The sequence below is a fragment of the Myiozetetes cayanensis genome, unplaced genomic scaffold (assembly GCF_022539395.1).
Source record: "Myiozetetes cayanensis isolate MyiCay16 unplaced genomic scaffold, myiCay2020 scf31, whole genome shotgun sequence".
Classification (NCBI taxonomy): domain Eukaryota; kingdom Metazoa; phylum Chordata; class Aves; order Passeriformes; family Tyrannidae; genus Myiozetetes; species Myiozetetes cayanensis.
The window spans coordinates 922,478-943,914 of record NW_026087533.1 but is presented as its reverse complement, the minus strand read 5'-3'; the positions used below and the strand labels follow the sequence as shown (position 1 = coordinate 943,914).

General features: G+C 64.0%; 1 protein-coding gene across 1 annotated transcript in view; it reads right to left on the bottom strand.

Annotated features, from left to right (window-relative positions):
* FOXO6 (forkhead box O6) overlaps window positions 1–20,724 on the bottom strand; it is a 31,709-nt gene extending 10,985 nt beyond the window's left edge. Inside the window, exons 1-2 of the mRNA XM_050326202.1 lie at window positions 20,670–20,724; window positions 19,612–20,542 (exon numbers count right to left, since the gene is read on the bottom strand). Of these exons, the coding sequence (XP_050182159.1) occupies window positions 19,612–20,040 (429 nt within the window). The 5' untranslated portion in view covers window positions 20,041–20,542; window positions 20,670–20,724. The remainder of the gene's footprint in view (window positions 1–19,611; window positions 20,543–20,669) is intronic.
* Between the last annotated feature and the right edge of the window lie 713 nt (window positions 20,725–21,437).

The window sequence follows — 21,437 nt, the reverse complement described above, 5'->3', positions numbered from 1 at the left end:
ATGATTCTACCAAAAGCCCAGACAACTCCCTTTTTTCACACTTCCACCTTCACTTCTTGCCCTTGCACAAAGGAGATGGAGGGTACTGAGCCCCCTGTCCTGGGCACAGCTGTCACAGGTGTCACCATGGCCAGAAAGGCTGTGGGAAGTGGCCTCCCAGTGATGTCCCTGCAAAGGGTCCGTTCCACGTGCCACAGCCCCACAAGAGAAGGTGGAATGTCAGCCTGAAGGTGCCATCACAGCTGAGATGCCCCCAAGTGTGGTACCCTCTGTCACGGGGACCCGAGGGACATCAGGCACCCCCAAAGCAGCCCCTGGAAGGCAGCCCTGCCCTCAGGGTCCCACAGGCAGGGGGGCTCGGCTGCCCCACACCCACACAGACCCCGGGGCTCTCCCAGCAGGGCTGAGCCCAACGAGCATTTGGTGTCACTCAGGCAGCTGAAAAGTCTCAGTGTGTGTGCCCAGGGCTGCTCCCCCTCCCCCCAGACCCTGCTGGGACAGACAGAGACACATCGGGGAGGGGCAGGACAGACCCCTGTCCGCCAGCAGCCCGTGTCAAACCCCCACCCCAGAGCCCCCCGAGCACACAGACAAAGTCACACAAGTGGAGCAAGGTCAGCACAGCCCCCCAGGGATGTCTCTGAAGCTCCAGCCCCGTTGGCTGCGGGAAGGAGGGATGCTGAGTGTCCCCCCCAGCCCGAGACTGCCACTGACACAGGCAGGGGGCAAAGGGACACAAGGTGCTGCAGGAGCCAACCCTGCTGTGGCCACTGCTGTGTCCCACAGCCCCATCCTGCACCCCCTGGGCTGGCCCAGCCGCCCCAGACACCCACCCCTCTCACCCACCGAGGGGGTGATGGCACCCTTGGGGTGCCCTGTCCCCAGGGAGGACACTCAGGGGTCACTGACACAGTGTGTGGGGTGAGGGACTCACAGCAAGGGTGGCACCCCCAGGAGAGGGTCCTGGGGGCGAGGAGGGATGGGAATCCATCCCTGCTGTGCCCCAGGGAGCACCATCACAGTGCCCCGGGGTGGCCCCCACTGGATGCTGGGCAGGAGCCAAAGGCAAAGCTGCTCTGGGAGGAGAGACAGAAAACCCTCCCTTTTCCCAGGGGGGTTGAAACAACAGCCCCAGGCCCTATGCCAGCCTGGGTGGGTCACAGCCCTGCCCAGGACGTCCCCAGCCTGCAGTGGGGTGTCACACACAGCCCCAATCACACACTCAGGGGCACAGCCTGTGGCCATCCTTCATCCCCCCTCCTTCAACCACAGCCCACACCACTCCTTACACCACCCTGCTGTCCCCTCCCGGCTGTGCTGTGACCCAGCTGACCCCCACAGCAATAGTTTTTGCTCTGCACCTGCTCATGGTGCCCCCCCCCCGCCACAGCTCTGGGCTGGGGTCCTGCCAGCCTGGGCTTACTCATGGCACAGGGAGACAGGAGGAGGAGGAGGGAGGAGGGAAGGAGGGGGAAGGGAGGAGGGAGGAGGGGAGACCCGCGTTCAGCACCTGCCCAAGGGTGGGCTTGAAGACCCCCCTCTGTGCCCCAGCACCTGCTTGTGCCAGAACTCTCCAGGCATTGCCAGCACCCAGCAGCATCCAGGCACCCCCTGAGCCCTTTTGGGGTCACTGGGTGTCCTGCACAGCTCTGCCCGTGACTCCCACAGCTGAGCAAGGCACGGGGCAGTCACAGACCCCTCCTGTCACCCCACGGACCCCTGGGCTCACCCCACACTGCTCACACACATGAGGCTGCTCCCTGTGGGCACAGCCCCACTGGACAGGGGCTGGCTGCCAGCAAGGCTGTGGCTGCCCAAAAACGCCCCAGAGGAGCCCTGGCTGTGCTCAGCTCCTGCCCAGCACACGGGATCCAGGGGAAATCCCGGCCACCGCCATCGCAGGCTCCGATTTCACCCAAACCCATTCCCTGGGCAGGGCTGAGCTGCCTCAGCAGGGGAATTCCCAGGCACTGGTGGAGAAAGCACCTGGAACTGCCACCATCTCAGGGGGCTCCCAGCCAGCAAGCTGGGGGTCCCGACCTCCCCTGCCATGGGATCCAGCACTGCACCCTCCTGCCACGGGGCTTAAGGGGTATCTGGTCTCCTGGAGATGAGCACTGGGAGCTGGGGGGATTTGACATCTGGGATGGGATGGAGCAGAGCTGTTGGGGACGAGCAGCAAAGCTGTTCACAGAGCATGGAGGGGACACTTCCTGCCCAGTGTTTCACCCCTGGACAGGTTCATGGCATGAAGGGCATCACCTGGAGCCAAACAGCCCAGCACCAGCATCCAGACTGGGATGCTCAACACACCTCACCAGTGCCCTCCCAGAGGTTAACGCCTCAAAGGTGACCAGGAGAAGTGTCCTGGACACTTCCCAACATCCCTTGGCTATTCTTCCCCGGGGAACACCGACTGCCCACAATCCCAGACACAGTCCCCAGCCCTTTGTGCAGGGCCTGGGTAGGACACAGGGTGGGCACTGTGTCCCCAAGCCCTGCTTCTCCTCCCACCCCTGAGCTGCCCATTGCTCCGACACCAGGCAGACCCACGAGGCCCCTGCAGTGAGCAGAGCACGGGCTGGGCTCCATGGTGACAGCCAGGGCTGCCTGCTCCCCCAAACCTGCTGGGCCATGTGCCTCACCTTCCCATCCCTGCCTTGGAAAGAGCATCCCTGGGACCTGTCAGCCTGTCCCCACCACCCAAGGCCACCACGAGCCCCCACACCAGCATAGCCTTTCCCCTGGTGCCGTCAGGCAGCGACTGGCTGGGCACAGCAGGAGGCAGGGGGTGGGCTGGGGACCCCCACTACCTGCCTGCCAGAGCTCCCGGATGCTGGGTTACCCGGGAAACAGGGATGACATCGCAGGGGATGCAGGGAAACTCTGCCCGAGGTGTGCAGGATGCCATCGCCGTTGCCAGGGAAACAGCAGGCGACATCCTGCAGGTAAGGTGGGTGCTGGGGTGGGGGGCTGGCAGTGCACCCCGGCTTCATCTTCATCTGCCTGCCACCCAAAGGGGGTTCCTGCCCTGTGGCACATGCCCCAGGGGCAGTGAGGTTGGCCCTCACGTTGCCATCCCCTGGTGAGATGAGACGGAGGGGACTTGCCCCCTGGGGACATTGTCACCCCTCCAGGGCTGCTCTGCTGGGCTGTGGAGCAGGGAGAGAGGAGCTGCTGTGCCCTGGCTGTGGTTGAGCACCCTGCTCCCTGCTCCCCCACACTGGGTCTGCCCAAAACAATGCCCAGGCAGTTCCCCTGCCCGCAGCCCCCCACCATCAGCCCATGGTGAGGGGGTGGGCAGCGAGCCCACCCCAGAGAGGGGGAGCTTTGCACATCTTTGGCTCAATCACAGTCACTGCTCTTCCCTCCAAGGACTCAGAAGCACCAGGGACACCCCAAGATTTTCCCCAGTGCCCCAAACTTTACCCCCGGGGATGCCCCATTACCCCAGTCGGGGTGTTCCCCTCTCCAAGCACTGTTTGGGCACACGGGGAGGCAGGAAAGCCCCAGCCAAGCCACTGCAGCGGTCCCCGGGCTGCAGCTGCACACACAGTGGCTGCAGGCACGGGCAGGTGGCGGAAGGCAGGGATCCTTCCAACGGGCAGGCAGCAGGATGCAGGGATGCTGCCAGACCAGGCAGAAAACCAGCAGGGCCAGGAGTAACAAAGAGCCAGGGGAGCCACAACGGGGCCGGGGGGGAACACGTGGTGCAGCCTCTGCCCCCCCAGGCACAGCTCCGGGAAGGACTCAGCCGGCACAGGCAGCCCGAGGAGGAGGGGGAGGAGGAGGAGGCAGCCACCCTGGGGAGGCAGAGGGATCCCTGCAGGCTGCTGCAAAGCAACAGGAACACAACAACCCCCTCCTGCCTCTCTCGGGGGAGTTTGCCACTCGAGGTGGAGCAGTTTTACCTGTAATGGCAGGAATTACATCAGCCAGAGCCGCCGGAGCAGCCGGTCCCGGGGAGCTGGAGGAGGGGCTGGATCCACCCCACTCTGCACAGCCCCTCGGGGCCCCTCGGCCCCTGAGATGGGGTCACTGCCCTCCTGCAGAGAGGAGACAGCCGAGGTGCTCCAAGCCAGGCCCTGCAGCATCCTCGGGACTGGTTTTTACTGCTGATGGGTCTCTCTGGAGCCATAGCCCCAGGAACCTTGCCCCCCACAAACCAGCAGTGATGCCTTGGGCAGTGGGATCAGCCATCCCGTGGCCCAAGGACCCTCCCCAGGTCCAGGCTGCCAGCAGGGACTTGTCTGACAGCTGGAGCAATCAGACACTTGGAAATGTAACTACCAAAAAAAGGCACCTGGAGGGAGAGGGTGTCAAAAAACGTCCAAAAAGGGGCAGAAGGAACCAGTGCCCAGAGCACCAGAACAAACCAGCTCTGGACTGCAGGAGACAATGCCCTGAGCCTGGACCCGGGGGTTTGAACCCATCCACAGACCCTCCTGGACATTCCCTTTAGGGTGTTCCTGGGGGGTGAGGGAACGGGGATTGCAGCAGGGGAGAGGGACAGAGGATGACAAGGCACAGGGAGGAGGTGTGGAAGCGATGGGAAGTCACACTTCACCATAAGAAAGCAGCTGCCCCCGACTCCTGCCCTCTGGAAGGCCATCCGGAGGGGTCCCAGTGCCCGGGGGTGACACCTCCAGCAGCTCCATGGGGTGCCCGGGCTGGGGGCACCAGCCTGGGTACAGCCCCGCTGCCCAGGGGTCTCCCCGCAGAGGTGATGGGGACGGGACACCCCCACCCCGCTGATTCCCCAGGGATTCTGGCAGCCCTTCCGACGGTCACCCCCCGCTCCCCGTGGGGCCCCCGCCCGCCCCCACACGCCGCCGGCCTCCCGGCTTCGTGACACGGAGCCCTAATTGAATTAGCCGCTGCTGCCCGGGCAGCGCAGCCTGCAAACCATCCTCGAATTCCTGGGCACGGCGCCCGCTCGCTGTCTGCATCCCGCCCCCCGCCTCCCCCCAGCGCTGACCCACAACCGGGGAGCCCCCGACCCCCCCCGGGGGCTGGGAGCGGGGTCCGGGGGGCTCGGGACCCCGGTTACCCCGAGTGCGGGGTCGGGGCAGTGCCGGGGGAGCCCCCCGTGCCTGTCCCCCGGGTCAGCTGTGCCGCGGCAGCCGAGCCAGCCCGTCCCGCGCCAGCTTCCTCCGCTACAGAATGTACCGAGCCCCGGCGGCCCCAGCCAGGGACACGATGTGCTCCCCGCTCCAGGCCCTGTTTTTCCTGGCCGGGCTCCTGCTCCGCTGGCGGCCGCGCTCTGTCACTCAATGCGGCTTTTGTTCGCTCCCCGCTCGCCTCCCTTCACACCTCCATCCCACCCCTGCGCCCCTCCGGGAGCACTCCGGACCCCGCCGTGACCGTCCCCAGCCCGGCTGTCCCCGGGGTGACCGTCCCCTGGCCTCTCCCGCGGCTCCACCAGCGCCCCGAGGGCTTTTCCCCTCCCCGCGAGGGCGGTCAGTGCTGCTGGCGGTGGCACAGGCTGCTGGCAGGGGAAGAGGCAACGCCATCCCAAAACACTGTGTACCCTCCTGAGCACCAGCTCCCTGTGCCATCGCCCTCCTCCTGCCCACAGCCCCATCCTGCTCCGGGCACAGACTGGCAGCCTGTGCTTGACAGGTCCACCCACAACTCGCCTGTGGCAGTTCAGGAGGCACAGCCCACATGGATGTCCCCCTTTGCCAGGCTCAGCCCCGTGCCAGTCCCATACCTGATGCTGTCCCACCTGCACGGCACTGCTGCCCTCCCAGGACCCCCAGGGACCCCCATCCCCCCAGGGGTGACACCCATCCACGATGGGATCTGGGCAGGGCAGGACACGGAGCTGCCCACGCAGGAGAGCTGAACACATCCTTCAATCCACTGCAAAATGGGAATTTTCCATTTAACTGGCAGAGGGCAGGTTTAAATTGCATGCTAGGAAGAAATCCTTCCCTGTGAGTGTGGGGAGGCCCTGGCACAGGTTGCCCAGAGAAGCTGTGGCTGCCCCATCCCTGGAAGTGTCCAAGGGCCAGGTTGGACAGGGCTTGGAGCAACCTGGGCTAGTGGAAGGTGTCCCTGGCCAGGTGGAATGAGATGATCCTTAAGGTCCCTTCCAACCCAAACCAGCCTGTGATTCTGTGATTTGAGGTCCAGTACAGCAACTGATTTCAGCTTCCCTGTCTTTAAACATTTCCTATGGCAAAAGCAAAGGAATCCCTATAATCCCAAACAGCCAATATCTCATTTATCCCACTGGAGTTGCCTCCTGCCTGTCCATCTCCTGCCTTCCCCTTTCAGCCATTTCATTATCTGAGTTGCTTGACCCAAATTTGCTCTTCCTTTGTGGAAAAAACTCCCCACCAGCAAACATTGCCCAACTGACTTGAAACCAGCTCCCCACACCCCAAACTTTCCCTAGCCCCAAGAGCTATCCCACAGCCCCTGGCTGGGCACAAGAGGTTGGCACAGGACTGGGTATAAACAGACAAAGGGACAACCCCCAACTACCTGAGCACAGCTGGGCACGAGCCCAGTCCTCCTGCCCCAAAACCCGGGCTGTGGGGCTGGATGGGGTGGGGATGAATGGGAACCGTGTCCCCAGGAGCATCCCCCTGACCTCCACATCCCAGCAGGCTGCATCCTGCTCTGGGGAGGCAGGAGGGGCACGATCTGAGCCCTCACCACCCCAAAATCACGGGTGGGTCTGGCTGCCGAGGGTACATCCCCCCACTGAGCACTGGGGCAGTCGGCCACAGGGCAGGGACCCCCCCTCCACCCACCGACAGTGCAAACCCTCCCCACCACACCACCATCCCTCCCTGCCCTGGCATCTTGGCAATCACCCGGCAATGCTCCTTCCATCCCTCCCGGCAGCCCAAGAACAGCCAAACCCACTCCCGCCCCCTGCCCCCCACGGACGAAAGCCGGTGGCATCGCTCCTGTATCCCCCCTATTTTTGCCGCCCCTCGTTTTCCTGCGGCTGCTCCCTTCCCTGGCAGCGGGAGGGGGTCTCCCCTGCATCCGTCTGGCAGCTCAGCCCCTGTCGCCATGGGGGCATTAGCACCAGAGCTGCAGGGAGCTCCCCGGGGAGAAGTAAGTGGATCAAAGGGTTTTAGCAGCAGACGGCTCCCAGACAAATCTGGATCGTCTTCAAGGCAGCCACTTGCGGCTACAAATGCACTTTCTGCCTGCAGCTCCTCCGCCAAAAGTTTCACACCGGCTTTAGCGCGTTTAACCCCTCGCTGCTCCCGGCCCCGCAGCCACCTCCCAGCTGGATGGGGGCTTGACCCCTCCTGGGGCAAATCCAGCTCTGCAGGAACGGCTGGAGGGGCTGGGGGGCTGTGAGTTTGGGCAGAGACCCTCCCCTAAAAGGCGGGGAGTCCCGAGCCAGGCAGCAAAACCACCCACGTGCCGATCCAGCTCCCTCCAGCATCCCCAGCACCGTGACAAGGCGCGGGGTGGAGGCAGTGATGGTCCCGCTCCCCCATCCCCTGCCTACATCACCCCAATCCTGGCAGCAGATCACAGCTGACAGACCTCCCCCCTCTGTCCCACCCCACAGTCCCGGCCAGCCCGGCCCCCCCTTTCCTGGCCCCCCCAGAGCCAGGCGGTGCTGGGGGTTGGCTGGCGGGGGCAGGGCAGGGCGAGGCTCTGCTGGAGTCTGCTCCCATGAATTATTCAGGATAATTGCAGGAGCCCCCGCTTCTGCTCCCTTTCCACAGGCAGGAGCAGGATTGGGGCTGTGGGGAGGGCTGGGGGCAGGGAGGGAGGGTCTCAAGGACCATGGCTGGTCCTGTCTCCCTGGGGCTGTGCCACCATGGGGGTGCCCCAGCGAGGCAGGAGGGGACCCCAGGCATCCTGTCCCCGGCTGAGGAGCCAGCTGAGTGTCTTGGCTGGGGTCCCTGCCTCAGATCCTTGCAGCTGGGCACCTTGCTGGTTAAACTGGGAGCTCTGGGGAGCCAGGCTGGCCCCCCTGCAAGCACTGCCCACCCTGTGTCTCCCCTTGCTGCTTTGTGGCAGCTGCAGGACTCCCCCCACTTCCCAGCCCTGCACCCCACACTGCACAGTCCACACCCCAAACCTCCCAGCACTGCCCCTCAGCCTTCCCACAGCGCTGGACCCAACATCTCCCCACCTCACTCCACAGTCCCCAGCTGTGGGGTCGCCCCTCTGAGCCCCACATGGGCATGGAGAGGTGTCCCTGCCCCTCAGGGATGGGCACAGAGGTACCTGCCCTGACCCCACCGTGCATCCCTGGGGTAACTCCGTGTTCCCCCACACCAGGTCCCCACCTCAAAGCCCTCTGACCTCACCACTGACACGGGGACTGGCAGGAGCCTCCCATTCCTTGGCTGGCTCAGGCTCCAGGACGGAGGGAAAACAAGAGAGGCTCAGCCAAAAAATCTGCACAGGGGGTGAGCGGATCCTGCCGGGATCCCAGCACTGCCAGGCCTGGAATGGGCAGCAGGAAACCTCAGCCAGGAGGTCCTGGCAGGTGGGAGGACACCTGAGGACACACTGCTGGGAAACTGGGGATCCCCATTCCATCCAGGAAGGAACGGCACTGCACCCCCAGACCCACCTGGAGTGCCATCCCAACTGCTGGTGCTGCTGTGCCATGGGGCCAGGGGGGGCAGGGATTCCCTGCAGTGACAGTGAGGCAGAGCTGAGCACACTGGGGCTCGTGGGCATTGACACAGAGTCCCAGCAAGAGCAGGTATCCCAGTGCTCAGAGTGCACTGGGCCAACTGGGAATCCCCTCTGTGGGCAGATGGCAGTGCCCCATCCTGACTCCAAGGTGCAGAGACTCCAAGTTTACTCTGGACACTGCTCAGGGCAGAGGGTGCTGGGCACAGGGGTTCTGGCAGGCACAGAGGGGTTTCTCAGTGTGTGGGTTCAGGGTATGGGGTGCACAGGGAGAGTGGGTGCAGGATGGTGGGGGTCTGGGCAGGTGGGGTGCAGTCTGCAGGCTTTGGGGGGCAGGTTTTGGGGTGCAGGATGCAGAGTACAGTGTGCAAGTTTTGGGGTGCAGAGTGTGAGATGTTGGGTGCAGGGAGCACAGTTTTAGGGGCACAATGCAGGGTAAAAAGGGTGGAGATGCAGGTTCTGGGGTGCACAGTGCAGGGTTTGGGGAGCAGAGGAAGGGGTGCAAGGCATGGGCTGCAGGGTTCAGGCTTTGGGGAGCACAATGAGGGGTGCAGGATGCAAGTTCCGGGGTGCAGAGTGCAGATTTTGGGAAGCAGAATGTGGGGTGCAAGGCGTGGGGTGCCAGGTGCAGGCTTTGAGGTGCAGGATTTGGGGTGCAGGCTTTGGAGAGCAGAGCAAGGAGTGCCAGGTGCGGGTTCTGGGGGGCAGGGTGGTGGCCTGGCACAGCACAGCACTGCAGGGAGGTTCCTGCGTGCCCGGGGCCGACATTCCTGCCGCTCCCACCCATGCCCCCCACACCCCACACCCCACCCTTGGCTCCCCCGGTGCTCCAGGGCCGTGGTGCCCAGGCCTGCCCTGCCATTCCCAGGCAGGCTGTGCTGCCCTGCCAGCCCTGCCAAGCCTGGCACAGCTCCCTGCTGCAGCCCAGGCACGTCTCCAGCTGCCTGGCATCATGTCCCCGTCCCCTGCCCCGTCCCACCTGCCTGGCCCTGCTCCCCAGGGCTGCCCACGGGGCTCTGCCCAGCGCTGTGCCCCATGTTCCACCCAGCAGCTGCCAGGACACAGGGACACAAGGGACACAGGGACACAGGGACACAGGGACACAAGGGACACAGTGGACACAACCACAAGGACAGTGGGTCCCGGGGCTGGGTGGGCACCGGATGGTCCCCATGTAGAGGCAGAGGGTTTAAAATCCACAGCAGGACGGAGGGTGTCACAGGGAGGAAATCAGCGCCCTCCATCCCTCTGTCTGGCGCCCACAGCCCCGGGGCCACACTGCCAAAGACATCAGTTTTTTTCAGGCTGCCGTCCTGCTTCCCGTATTTGCCTGAAAATTACGAAATCCAGGGGGAAGAGGAGCCGACCCCAGCCCCCATCAGCTCCTGCCTTCCACCTGTGAACTCCACTGCCACACACACCTTCAGCACCCAGCACTGACCCGAGGGGACCCTCCGTTAATCCCTGCGACAGAACAGAGCTGATTGTAACAACCAGCACCGTAATTGAGTTACACCTCGGGAAGGGAAGGAGCACAAACCCTGGGAAAGAGACTCCTTGCCTCAGCTTTTTTGTTTTCCCTCCAGCTCGCAGGTAATAGTCAGGAATGGGCAAACCCTCTTTTAATGGACTCTTAATAATGCTGTAATTTCCCTTTGCAGGGAAAGTTTTCCAAACAGTCAAAGATTCAAAACAAAGCAATGATTGTTCCTATTAGCATTAAATTCTACTCTGGGAGAGAGAATAAATCAAGCAAGGGGATTCAATTCAAAACAGAACTATAAAAAATCCAATAATGATTTTTTAATATTAATAAGAAAAATATATTGTTATGCACCCTTAGCATTTAAACTTCTAATCCAATCAGCGCAAAGTGCAGAGATAAATCACAGCCACGGAGGAGAAGGGAACAACCATCAAGCAGGCGGCAATAAAATGCTGTCTTACATCCCTGGGACAGGCATAGGTTTGACAGTCTCGAAAAAAAAAGCTGAAATTTATGAGCCTGTCGCTCGACGAGCTTGTGAATTCCTTCCCTGCATCCCCCACACACGTTCCACCTGGGACAGGAGGTGAGGGCGGCTGCTGGCCGGGCAGGATGCAGGCAGGATGCAGGCAGGATGCGGGCAGGAGGGGACGGCCCTGTCCTGGCTACCTGAACCTGGGTGTGTGTCCGGGCAGAGCTGGGGATTTGCCCACCTTCATCCTGCTGACACCCAGCCCCAGCAGGCGTCAGAGCTCCAGCCGGCTGTGCCGCAGGATGGGATGGCTCCCGGTGCCCCGCAACCACAGCAGGAAGGAGCCGATGGACCCGCTGCTAAAGGAGCTCAAAGCACGGTCCTGTGGTACAAAGCACAGTCCCAATCCCGGTCTGCTCGTCTCTCCCAGCCTTAAAGATCACGGTGGGTGTTTCCAATCCCGTGCTACCAAACACACCTAAGAGCCCGGGCAGGCTCCGGGGATGCTCCAAACCTCGTCACGCCGTGACACGGTGCCCACTCCCCCCAGCATCGACAGATACCAGTACGGAGCCAGTAGTACCCCCCGCTCCGTTCCCTATCCCTGTGCGGGGATGCCAGGCAGCCCTTCCCACCCTCTGGATGCGCACAGCGAAGCACATGGCCGCGTCCCCTCCGCGGGGCTGCCCTGCTGGGCCGGGAAACGCCCCCGGCTTGGCCAGGGTCTCAGTCTGGCAATAACCCGGCTATGCTCCCCGTGGGTCAGGCCGTGCCAGGCTCCCCACAGCTCCTGCCGTGCCATCCCCACTGAGCTCCTTATGGACAACAGCCCCACGGTTCCCCCCGGCTCAGCCAGGCTCCTCTCCATGAGTTATCGGCTCCGGCGGTCGCTGTGCTGCCCCCGGGGTCAGAGACGAGCCCTGGCGAGCAGCGAAAGGCACAAAACGCGGTTAGAAGGTCTCAGCTCCCCGTGGCTCCCCCAAACCCGAAGCCGAGCGCCGCTGCCGAGAGCAGCTCCGTGCACGGGGAGGGAAATGCCGCTCCCGGAGGCAGCGCAGCACCTGCAGCTGCCGGTCCCGAGCACAAAAGCCATCTCAGCCACGCGGGGAGTTCCCGGCCGCCTGGCAAAGCGCTGACGCCAGAACCCGGGCGAGAGGGCGTTTGGGGACAGGGGGCCGGACACGCTGCTCCTGCTCGGGAGCACCCCGGGGCCTCCTGCCCGCCGGCTCCCAGCTGCTGCATCCCGGGGGAGGCTGGTGGGGAGGGAAAGGATTAATCACAGCTATTGCAGGTCCAAACCTGACACGTTTTGGGGCGTTTCTGCTCCACTTTCCCTTCGGATGGTTTGGGCAGAGGGGTGGGGAGCAGGTGCCAGGCTCATCTCCAGCCTCTCCTGCTTGGCACCACATGACACCCTATCCCAGTAGCAAAGCTGCTCCCGGAGGAGCCGAGGGCACCCAGGCCCTCCTGGCACTGTGCAGTATCATTTAAATCAAAAACCAGTGCTGAGCTGGCCATATATCCTCAGCATGGAGCAGTGGAATGGCACTGGAAGCATCAGGCTTGGGGGCTGCTCCAGACAGGCAGGTGGCCCAGAGGCTCAGCCCTCCTGCAGGGACGCCTGGCAAGGCTGAGGAACCCGTGTCCTGCCACCCCCACCCTGCCCTGCCAGCCCGGCTGCTGCAGGAGATGCCAGCGATCCCCAGGGCAGCAGTCACCAGCACATGGGGCCGTGACTGGAAAGAGCTCGGGGGGCCTGGAGAGCGGGCAGTGCCACCACTGAGAGCAGTGCAAGGCTTTCCCAGTGGGCTCCGAGCAGGACCGGGCACCCTCACACAGCACCATCCCCAGCACGTTCCTCGGGGACCTCGGCTGGCACAGCCCCCCAGACACCCGACTCCTCCACCCCCCAGGGCTGGCCTGGCAGCAGCCTCCTCCCAGTCCCACAGGAGATGAGCCAGACTTCCCAGGAGACACCACGGCTGCCATGAGGAGGGCGAGGGTGTTGGCAGTGCCGGGCTGCCCAGCAATGGGGCCGAGGGCACCGGGATGCGCTTCCCGGGGGAACACCCACAGCCCGGCCAGGGGGCCCGCGCAGGGCGGGGGCGAGCAAAGGGGGTTTTGGGGCGGGGTGGGGGTGTTGAACTTTTGAACCCACAGGCAGGAGATCAGTGCATTACCTTAACGCGAGTTAAAAATAACCGTCTCGTCTCCCGAAATGAGCCTGTCTGCAATTACAGCTTGGCATGTCTGCTCCGGAGCGTCCCCGGGCTGGCACCGCGCCAGGCGGCGGCGGCTGAGAACAACCCTCGCCTTTCTTCTCCTCCGTGGTGGTGTTGCCTTTTTTTTTTTTTTATCCCTTTGCTGTGTTGTTTTTTTTTTTTTTTCAGGGGTTTTGGGGTTGGTTTTTTTTTAACTTTTCCCCCTTCCCAAGTAAATCCAAGGTTGGCTGCTCAGCGCCCCTGGCTTGGACTCCCACCCCATCCACCCACCGGCACGTCTTCAAAAGCACCCACCACCCGCAGCGTGGTCACATTGTGTCCCCAAGGTCATGTGGTGTCCCCGAGGACAGGGGGACACTGCCACCAGCCCACGCTCCCGGGAGAGGGGTGCAGTGCTCAGTATGAGCTGGCCCGAGGTGTGTCCGAGGGTCCTTCCCACCCTGCCCTTGCACCCCCGATGCAGATCCAAGCGCAGGACGTGGGCTGGTGTGTGTGGGGAGCCTGGCACAGCCCGGACACACACACAGCAGGGCGAGGGAACACGTGCCAATGGAGATACCTGGGCACAGGTAGTGGTGCCCAGCAGCATCGCTGTGGGCAGGCACAGGCAGGGGTCTGACTGCACCAGGGGATCCGGGGAAGAGCCACCCCACTGCCAGTATCCAGGGCTTTCTGGGCAACCTCCTTGCCCCCCTGGCCCCAGGGGAGCAGCAAGCTGGGCTGCACCACTGCTGCATCCCTGGCTGGGTGCACACAAAGTGCCACCAACCCAGCAGCAAAGCCCAAGAGCCTCCCTGCTGCCAAGCCCTGACTGGCACAGAGGGATGCACGGGATGGCACAGGAGTGGTGGGGAGGGGAAGGATGAGTGCCTTGCTGACAAAGTAGGCACCAGGACACAGAAACCACTATCACCTCATCCTGCTGCCCACCCCTGGGGCAGCCCCCCACTGCTGTTCCACCCCCAGCCCACAGGACAGCAGCAGTCCTGGAGAATGGACACCTGCTAGTGGAAGGTGTCCCTGCCCGTGGCAGGGGCTTGGAACAAGACTATCTTCAATGTCCCTTCCAACCCCAGCCAGTCTGTGACTCTCTGATTCTCTGACACCCCACAGCCAGACAGACCCATAGCAGGCAGCAGCTCAGGATTGCCCCAGGACGCTGGAGTATCCCTGCTGGGAGGGAAGGGACCAGCCTGCTTTGGGGGTCCCCGTGTGCCCCCCAGCGTCGGGTGCCTCCTCCCCGTCCCCGCGGCGCTGAAAGCGAGCTTTGTGCCGGGGCTTTCAGTTCTCCTGGGCTGGCGCCCGGCCAAGGCACCACATAATAATGAACAGATGCTGTCCAAAACGAGCCTGAGCGGCAGACAGGCGAGCCTCCCGTGTCCTTCCATAACCCAAAGTGCCTTTCACCTCGGCTCTAATCAGGCACCTTCGGTGGGAGCCGACAGGAAGTGTCAGGCTAATTAAAAGTAATGGGAGCGGGGAGCAGGGACCCCACCGGGGGGTCAGGGGTAGGCAGCTGCCTCCCCGCAGGCAGGGCCGGGGTGCAGTGGGGTGGCAGGGCAAGGGGAGACCCAGACTCAGCTCCAGAGCATCCCCATGGAACATCCAAGAGCACGGATGTGGGGCTTGGAATGGGCCACACGCAGCCTGGGGATCGGGGTCCAACCGTGCCCAGAACCCTTTGGTGTGCTGGGAAGGGGAGATTCATCCCCTTCCTGTGGGGTCCCCGTGTGAGGACACAGGGCTGACCGGTGTCCAACCACATTCCCTAAGCCCAGGAGACCTCCCACTGCCAGTAGCATTCCCAGTGAGGGTCCCACTGGGATGGGAAGCCTGGCCAAGGAGCTCCAGCTCACTCCCACAACATGTCTGGCCTGACCCACTGGGAGAACAGCCTCCCTAGAAAAAAATTTACAAGGCTTTTTAATTACAAAATTCATTTTCTAGGCCAGGATGCTGGTCCTCTCATCCCAGCACCGGGGAGCAGAGGGAGGGATGCACACAGGGATCTAGGGGGGGATGGATGGAGAGAACGCCGGGCTGTGAGCGCTCTTCTAGTCCACAGGATCTTAACTGTAGTTTATATTCCAGCGGTTATTAAAAATAAAGGGGGAGAGCAGGGAGGGAAGCTAAGAGCAGAGCAAGCTGTTCATTTGGAGCCTTTCCCTGGGGTTTAATAAAGCCCCACTCGCTGCTGTAGTATCATTTTTATGCTATCATAAAGCTGGACCATTTAGCAGGTTTGTGTTACTTCAGCAGTTAGCGCTGCATGAGAAGTGATTCCAGAAGAAGGGAGAGAGGGGGGGAAAAATTAGAAGATGAAAACCCCTGAAAGGAGAGAGAAAAATGAGGTGGGAAGGAGGAAAGGGGATTCCTCCTGGCCACGCCGCCGGCAGCACTGCAGCACATCAGGGCAGCTCAGGGGGATGCCCGTGGGCTCCCCCATCCCTGTGAGAAGCCAGGGACAGGCAGGAGACCCCTGTTCCATCCCTGGGGTGCTGAAGGGTCAGGGACCTCAGCCCAGCACCCAGGGGGACCCAGCCTGTGCTGCAGGAAAGGGTCAAGGGGTCCCCTCACAGGAGGGGATCCCAGGGGTGTTGCACCTGTAGGGACCAGAGAGCCAGGGCAGCTGAGCCAGGAGCTGCTGGGGATGAAGGGGGTCCCCGAGGTGAAGGAGCCGCAGCTCTCCCCGGCCCTGGGTGGTCCCTGGGATGACCGGGCTCTCCCGGCCCCTCTGCTCCCGGCCCTGGGCAGCTCTCCGGGGAGCATCAGGCTCTCCGTGCCGCTGGAAAAATCTCCATATATGGAGAGGATGGGATACGTGACTGAGCTGAGCTGAGCCAAACCGCCCCAACGGGAGCCCCGACCGGGCAGCCCCCACTCAGCCAGGGCCGTGCCCCCGCAGAGCCCGCTGAGCTGGGGGGCACCCACAGGGCTAATCCCAGCACAGACAGGAGCTGTGCACCCCCAGAGACGGGTCACCCTCAGACGGGTCACCCCTCAGACAGGTCACCCCTCGAGACGGGTCACCCCATCCCCCTGTGAGTCCCCCCTTCACCCCTGTGCCACCCCCACGGCAGCACCCGTGCCCTCGTTGGCACCCTGACTGCCCTCCACGAGGGGAAAGTCATCCCCATCGGTCCAGGTGCTGGGTTGGAGCCTCTCCAGCTGCACTGGGCAAGGCTCCAGAGGCACTGTCCCCATCCAAGAGGGCAAGGGCCGGGGCTGGGGCAGGGGGTGGCACCAGTGACAGAGCCACAGAGTCAGGAGCTGCTCCCCTGGAGGATGCCCTGGGGTTGCCCAGACAGGCTCTGCCCCCATGGCCACAGCTCAGGGGTCCCCATGTGCAGCAGGGAGGGGAAGCACCCTGGTCCCCAAACCCTTGAGCAGCAACGGGTACCTGGGCCATGCTCTCACCCAAACACCATTTGCACACCTTTTTCTCCCTAATTCATTTCCATCGTGCCCTGCAAGAGGACGGTGGCACTTGGTGGGGGTGTCTCTGCGTGGCAGCCCCCAGGCCCGAGCACACAGCACTCCCTGGCAGCCCCGGCCCCCCGTGCCAGGCACAGCCGCCGCTCAGCCGACCCGGCAAGAGAAAGGAGGAGGAGGAGGGAGGGCTGGGAAATTAAGGTTTTCAGCACTGTCAGAGCCGCATCAAACAGGCATCCACCAGCTGATGGCTTGATTGTTATATTTTGGATGTCAAACCGGAGCAAGCAGAACCCTTTAAAATGCATCAGTGCCGCTGCCTTTCTGACGGAGGGTGTTGGTTTCCCATTAACAAGAGGGAAGCGTGAGCTGGAGCAGAAAACTTCAAGCGCTTTGGAATTGATAAAATAACAACTCCCTAATTAAGCAGAACTGTCAGTCAGCAGGCACCCGCTGCCCTGCATGGGGAAGCAGCAGCGGCAGCTCCCGGTGCACGAGCCTGACACGCCGGCTCAGCCCCTGGATCACAGGGGGCACAGGGGGACCCACATCCCGGTGGGGCAGCAGCCAGAGCACCCCCCATGCTCCCCATTAAACCCAGCTGGGTCCTGGTCCCGGCACTGGGCACAGCCAGGGTGTTTGGGTGACTGTTTCATGAGTTCACCATGAGTGATGGAGCTGACCGATCCCTGGAAGTGTTAGACAGGGCTTGGAGCAACTTGGGATAGTGGAAGGTGTCCCTGCCCGTGGCAGAGGGTGGAACCAGATGGTCTTTAAGGTCCCTTCCAACCCAAACCATTCCATGAGTCTATGATTCTATGAAACCATGTCATGCAAAGCACAGCCTGGTGGAGAGGCCGGACCCCAAAACACACCCGAGTCATCATCCAGCCCATCTGAGAGACAACAGCCAGCCTGGGGCACACACTCCTGAGGGACACATGGGACACCATGGCCAGCTGTGAGTTCAGCATCCCCACTGCCAGCTGGATGCAGGAAAGGGTCTGGCCATGAAGGTCCTCCCAGTGCCAGAGCAGGGCAGAGAGTTTTGAAGTGTCCAAGGCCAGGTTGGATGGGGCTCTGGGGAACCCGGTCTAGTGGAAGGTGTCCCTGCCCATGGCAGGGGGGTGGAACTGGATGAACTGTGAGGTCCCTTCCAACCCAAACCGTTCCATGATTCAGTCCTGCCAGAGCAGCAGCACAGCCAGTGCCTGGGGGGATGCTGGGCCTGTGCCAGGCCCCCAGACCTCCACCATCCTGCTCTCCCCAGCACAGGGGGCTGGGAGCAGCTCATTGCAGAAGCAGCTGAGACCTCGCTGTGACTCTGCCGTGCTGGGAGATGAACCGCTGTGGCCCTGCCACGCTTCTCCCAGGCCTGGGGCCGGAGGGACACGGCATCTCCAGGGCTTCTTTGAACAGCCACCAGTGCCACTACCACAGAACCAACCACCCAGCACTCTGGGTGCTCCCTGGGCACACAGAGGAAGGGACACCGAGGGGGTTTGGGGCAGGGGACAGCCAGGAGTGATATGGGACTGTCAGAAGGTGTTTAACCCCTGACATGCTGGTGTCTGATGAAACAACTGCACAAAGGGGGCCTCTGCTTCTCACTCCAGGCTATTGTCAGCCCTCACACCACCATCCCCAGTTGAGGACTGAGCACCTGCAGCACCAGGAGAGGCTCCAGGGCACCCTGCTCTGGACAGCCCAGAATGGAGGAAGGATTCTTCTCTGGGCAGTCCTCAGCCCAGCTGGGGGGTTCAAATCCCAGTGCCATTGTGGGGTCAAGGGAGGCTTCTGTGAGGGAACCAGCCCACACCACTGCAGTCCTGGCAGCAGAGCCACCTGCCCACAGCCCAGGCAGAGCCCTGGCAGATGCTCTGACCCGAGATGAGCCAGGAAAGGGGAGAGCATCCCATCACAGGGTGCACACAGGTGAGCCCACCTGAGCAAGCAGCCCCTCCAAATGCCCCTGGATTTGCAGCTGGACCCTGAGCCTGCCCTCCCCTTGCACATCATGCACCACAAAGCCCCCACTGACACATGTGGCTGCCTGGGAAACCCTTTGCTCCTCATCCCAGCCCCCAGTCCAGAGCCTTGACACACCTCCCCGACACATCTCCAGATCCCACCAGTGCATGTCCCCTGCTGTCCCCACCAGGTGTGAGTCCCTTCTCTGTCAGCACATGTCCAGGGCTGTGCAGGTCTCTCCCTGGGTGGAGGTTTGAGAGGCACCACACAACCACCACCTCCTGCCACCTCCACAGCCCCGACACCATTCCCTGGTCAGTCTCCACACTGAGGGGCACCGGCTGCCCTCTGCCCACCCACCACGAGTGGGTGCCCAGCCTCCACATAGCACCAGCCCCCACAGCCTGGATACAGGTGCCACAGATTCCAGCCTTCCTGTCCCAAAAGAGCCCCATTTGCACCCAGGAAGGACCCCCCAAGGTGGGCCGGGTCTGGACCCAGGACTCGCGTGCCAGGGCCGCAGGCTGGTGTGAGAGCCCCCGGAGCCTCGTCACACACTAATCACACTGGAGGTGACAGGGCTTAGGGGAGGACTTAAGAGAAACCGACTCCTTTTTACTGACACCATCTGGACACAGCCGATCTCTTCCCCCTTCCCAGCGCAGCGCCAGCCGGAGGGACAGGGGCCGGGGTGACCCCCAGACCCAGCGCTCCCCGTGCCAGGGATCCCCAGCTCCCACCGAGCGAAACGGGAATACTGTCCCTGCCAGGGAATCCTAACGAGCCCACAGTGCCAGCCGGGATCGGAGCCGGGGAATGCCAGCTTGGAGCTGCGGGGACCGTGTGCTGCCTGCACGGCCCCCCCGGGAGGGGGACGCGGCCCCGGGGAAGGCGGGGGCTGAGACAGGGGGGACGCACTGGGTACAAGCCAGCCTGGAGACACCTGTTTGGGGACAGCCCTCCCTCCGGCTGTGCTCCCGGGCACGCCACCAGCACGCGGGGACCTGGCACGGCAGGGACAGCAGAGCTGTGACGTGGGGTTGTCATTCACCGCACCCCGGTGCTTGGATACCTGGGAGAGCCGGCCACGACCCCGCCGCCTGTCGCCATCCCCGACCCCCGGGAGAGCGGTGGCTCCGCTCCGGCGCTCAGCCCGAGCCCGGCGGGCGACACGGGGACAAGCTCACCCCGCTTCCAACACGCAACACCACGAGGCACCAGCTCTCCCCAAAACTTGTCCGAGCCCTTATCTCCCCAGCCGTGAGGACAGCGGGGATCCCCCAAACCGCCCAACCAGAACCAAGCTCCGGCTGCCCCAGGAGAAGCCTCCAAGCTCCGGCACACCTTCGGGAGAGGGGGCAAAGTTGCACTGGGGTTGGGGTCAGGGGGTGAGGTACCTTCCAGCCGGCGGAGCTGTTGCTGTCTCCTTTATCCTTAAAGTAGGGGACGTATCGCACCATCCAGTCGTAGATCTGCGAGAGGGTGAGGCGCTTCTCCGGCGAGCTCTCGATGGCTTTGGTGATGAGGTCGGCGTAGGAGAGGTTGCCCCAGGCGTTGCGCCGGGAGGTCTTGGCCTTGCGGAGCTGCCCCACATCCGCGCCGGGGGGCGGCGGGGGCGCGGCGGCGACTCTGCGCTCCACCGGGGCCACCGCGTTCTCGGCTCCGTCCCCGCCGGCCGCCAGCGCCGGGGGTCCCCCCGCGCCCCCATCCTCCTCCTCCGCCGCCAAGTCGGGGTGGGGGAGAGGCCAAGTGCAGGAGCGGGGCCGGCTCTGCGGCTCGAAATCCGGGTCGATCTCCACCTGATGCGCCTGGAGCTTTTCTTCCATGGTCCCCTCCCCGCCGTCCCCCCACAGCCCTCCCGGAGTTACGGGCGGTTTCCACCCAAAAAAAAAAAAATAAACACACAACAAAAAACCCAAAATCTCGAGAGGGAGAGGAGTGCGAGGGCGGGCTCCTTGCCCGGCTGGAGGGGAGAGGGGAAGGAGGTGCCGCTCGGTCCTGGCGCGGGGAGCCCCGGGTCCGGCGGCTCTAGGAGGCGGCTGTGCCGGGAGCGCCGAGCCGGGGGACGCGCTGCATGGTCCTCGGCCGCCTCTCCAACCCCGGCCGAAGCGGAGGGGTGTTTTTTGGTTCGGATTTGGTTTTGGTTCGGTTTTTACCAGCCGCGGAGCTCCGGAGCGGTTCCCGGCTCGGCGGCCAGCGGGGCGGCTGCGGGCGGGCAGGGCGCGGGGGCGGCCGCATCCATCGGGCTGGCTCAGGCAGCAACAGATGAACCGGGGCGAGCGGCGGCGGGCGGCATCCTCGGCCGGGCACCGGCGCACTCCGGGGCACCTGGGCGGGCGAGAAGCGGGACGGAGCTGGCGGGGGGAGCCCTCGGCGCGGCGGGCGCAGCCTCCCGCGGGCGGCCCGGCGCTAGGTCCGGCGTTGCGGCGGAGCCATGCTGGCGGGCGGCACGCACCTGACAGCGCCGGCGAGGGCGGCGGCGGGCGGGCTCCCGCCCCTACGCCCCCCCGCTCCGCTTCAGCGGCCGCGCACCTGCCCGCCGCCGCCGCCGCCGCCGCGCTGCCGCCACGGCGCGGGCGGGCCACATGCTGGAGCGGCTGCTCGCTCGTTCGTGCGCTCCTTCGCTCGCTCGCTCCCTCCTTCCCTCCCTCCGCCGTGCCCGTTCCCGAATGCGGGCGCCGCCGTGACACAGGGGAGGGCCCGGAGGGGCGGGGGAGGGCGGGGAGGGAGTGCCCCCGCGCCGCGCGGGGCAGCGGCGGGGCGGGACGGGATGGAGAGGAGCGGAGCCCCCGGCCCCAACCCGGCCGGCCACCCTCCCGGCCCGGGCCGCGACCCCCGCCCGGCCCCGCCGCGGCCCCACGTGCGCCCCGGGCGCCCCCCATTGTAGCCCCGGGGCCGCCGCCGCCGCCCCATTGGCTGGAGGCGCCCGGCGGCCACGCCCCCCCGGGCGCTGATTGGAGCAGAGAGGGCGGGACGCTCCGAGCGCGCGGGGGGGATGAATGGGGAGGGGGGAGAGGCCCCGCCCACACATCGGTGACGTCACGGGCTCTGGCCGCATCCGCGCATCACCCCGGGCAACGCGGGACACGCCTCCTTTACTACTGGACACGCCCCCCGAGAGCCTCGGCCACGCCCCCGCCGGGGGACACCCCGATAGCGGCCACGCCCACCGCGGGCAGACACGCCCCCTCGGAGGAGGTCGCGCCCCTTCAGATGAGGCCAC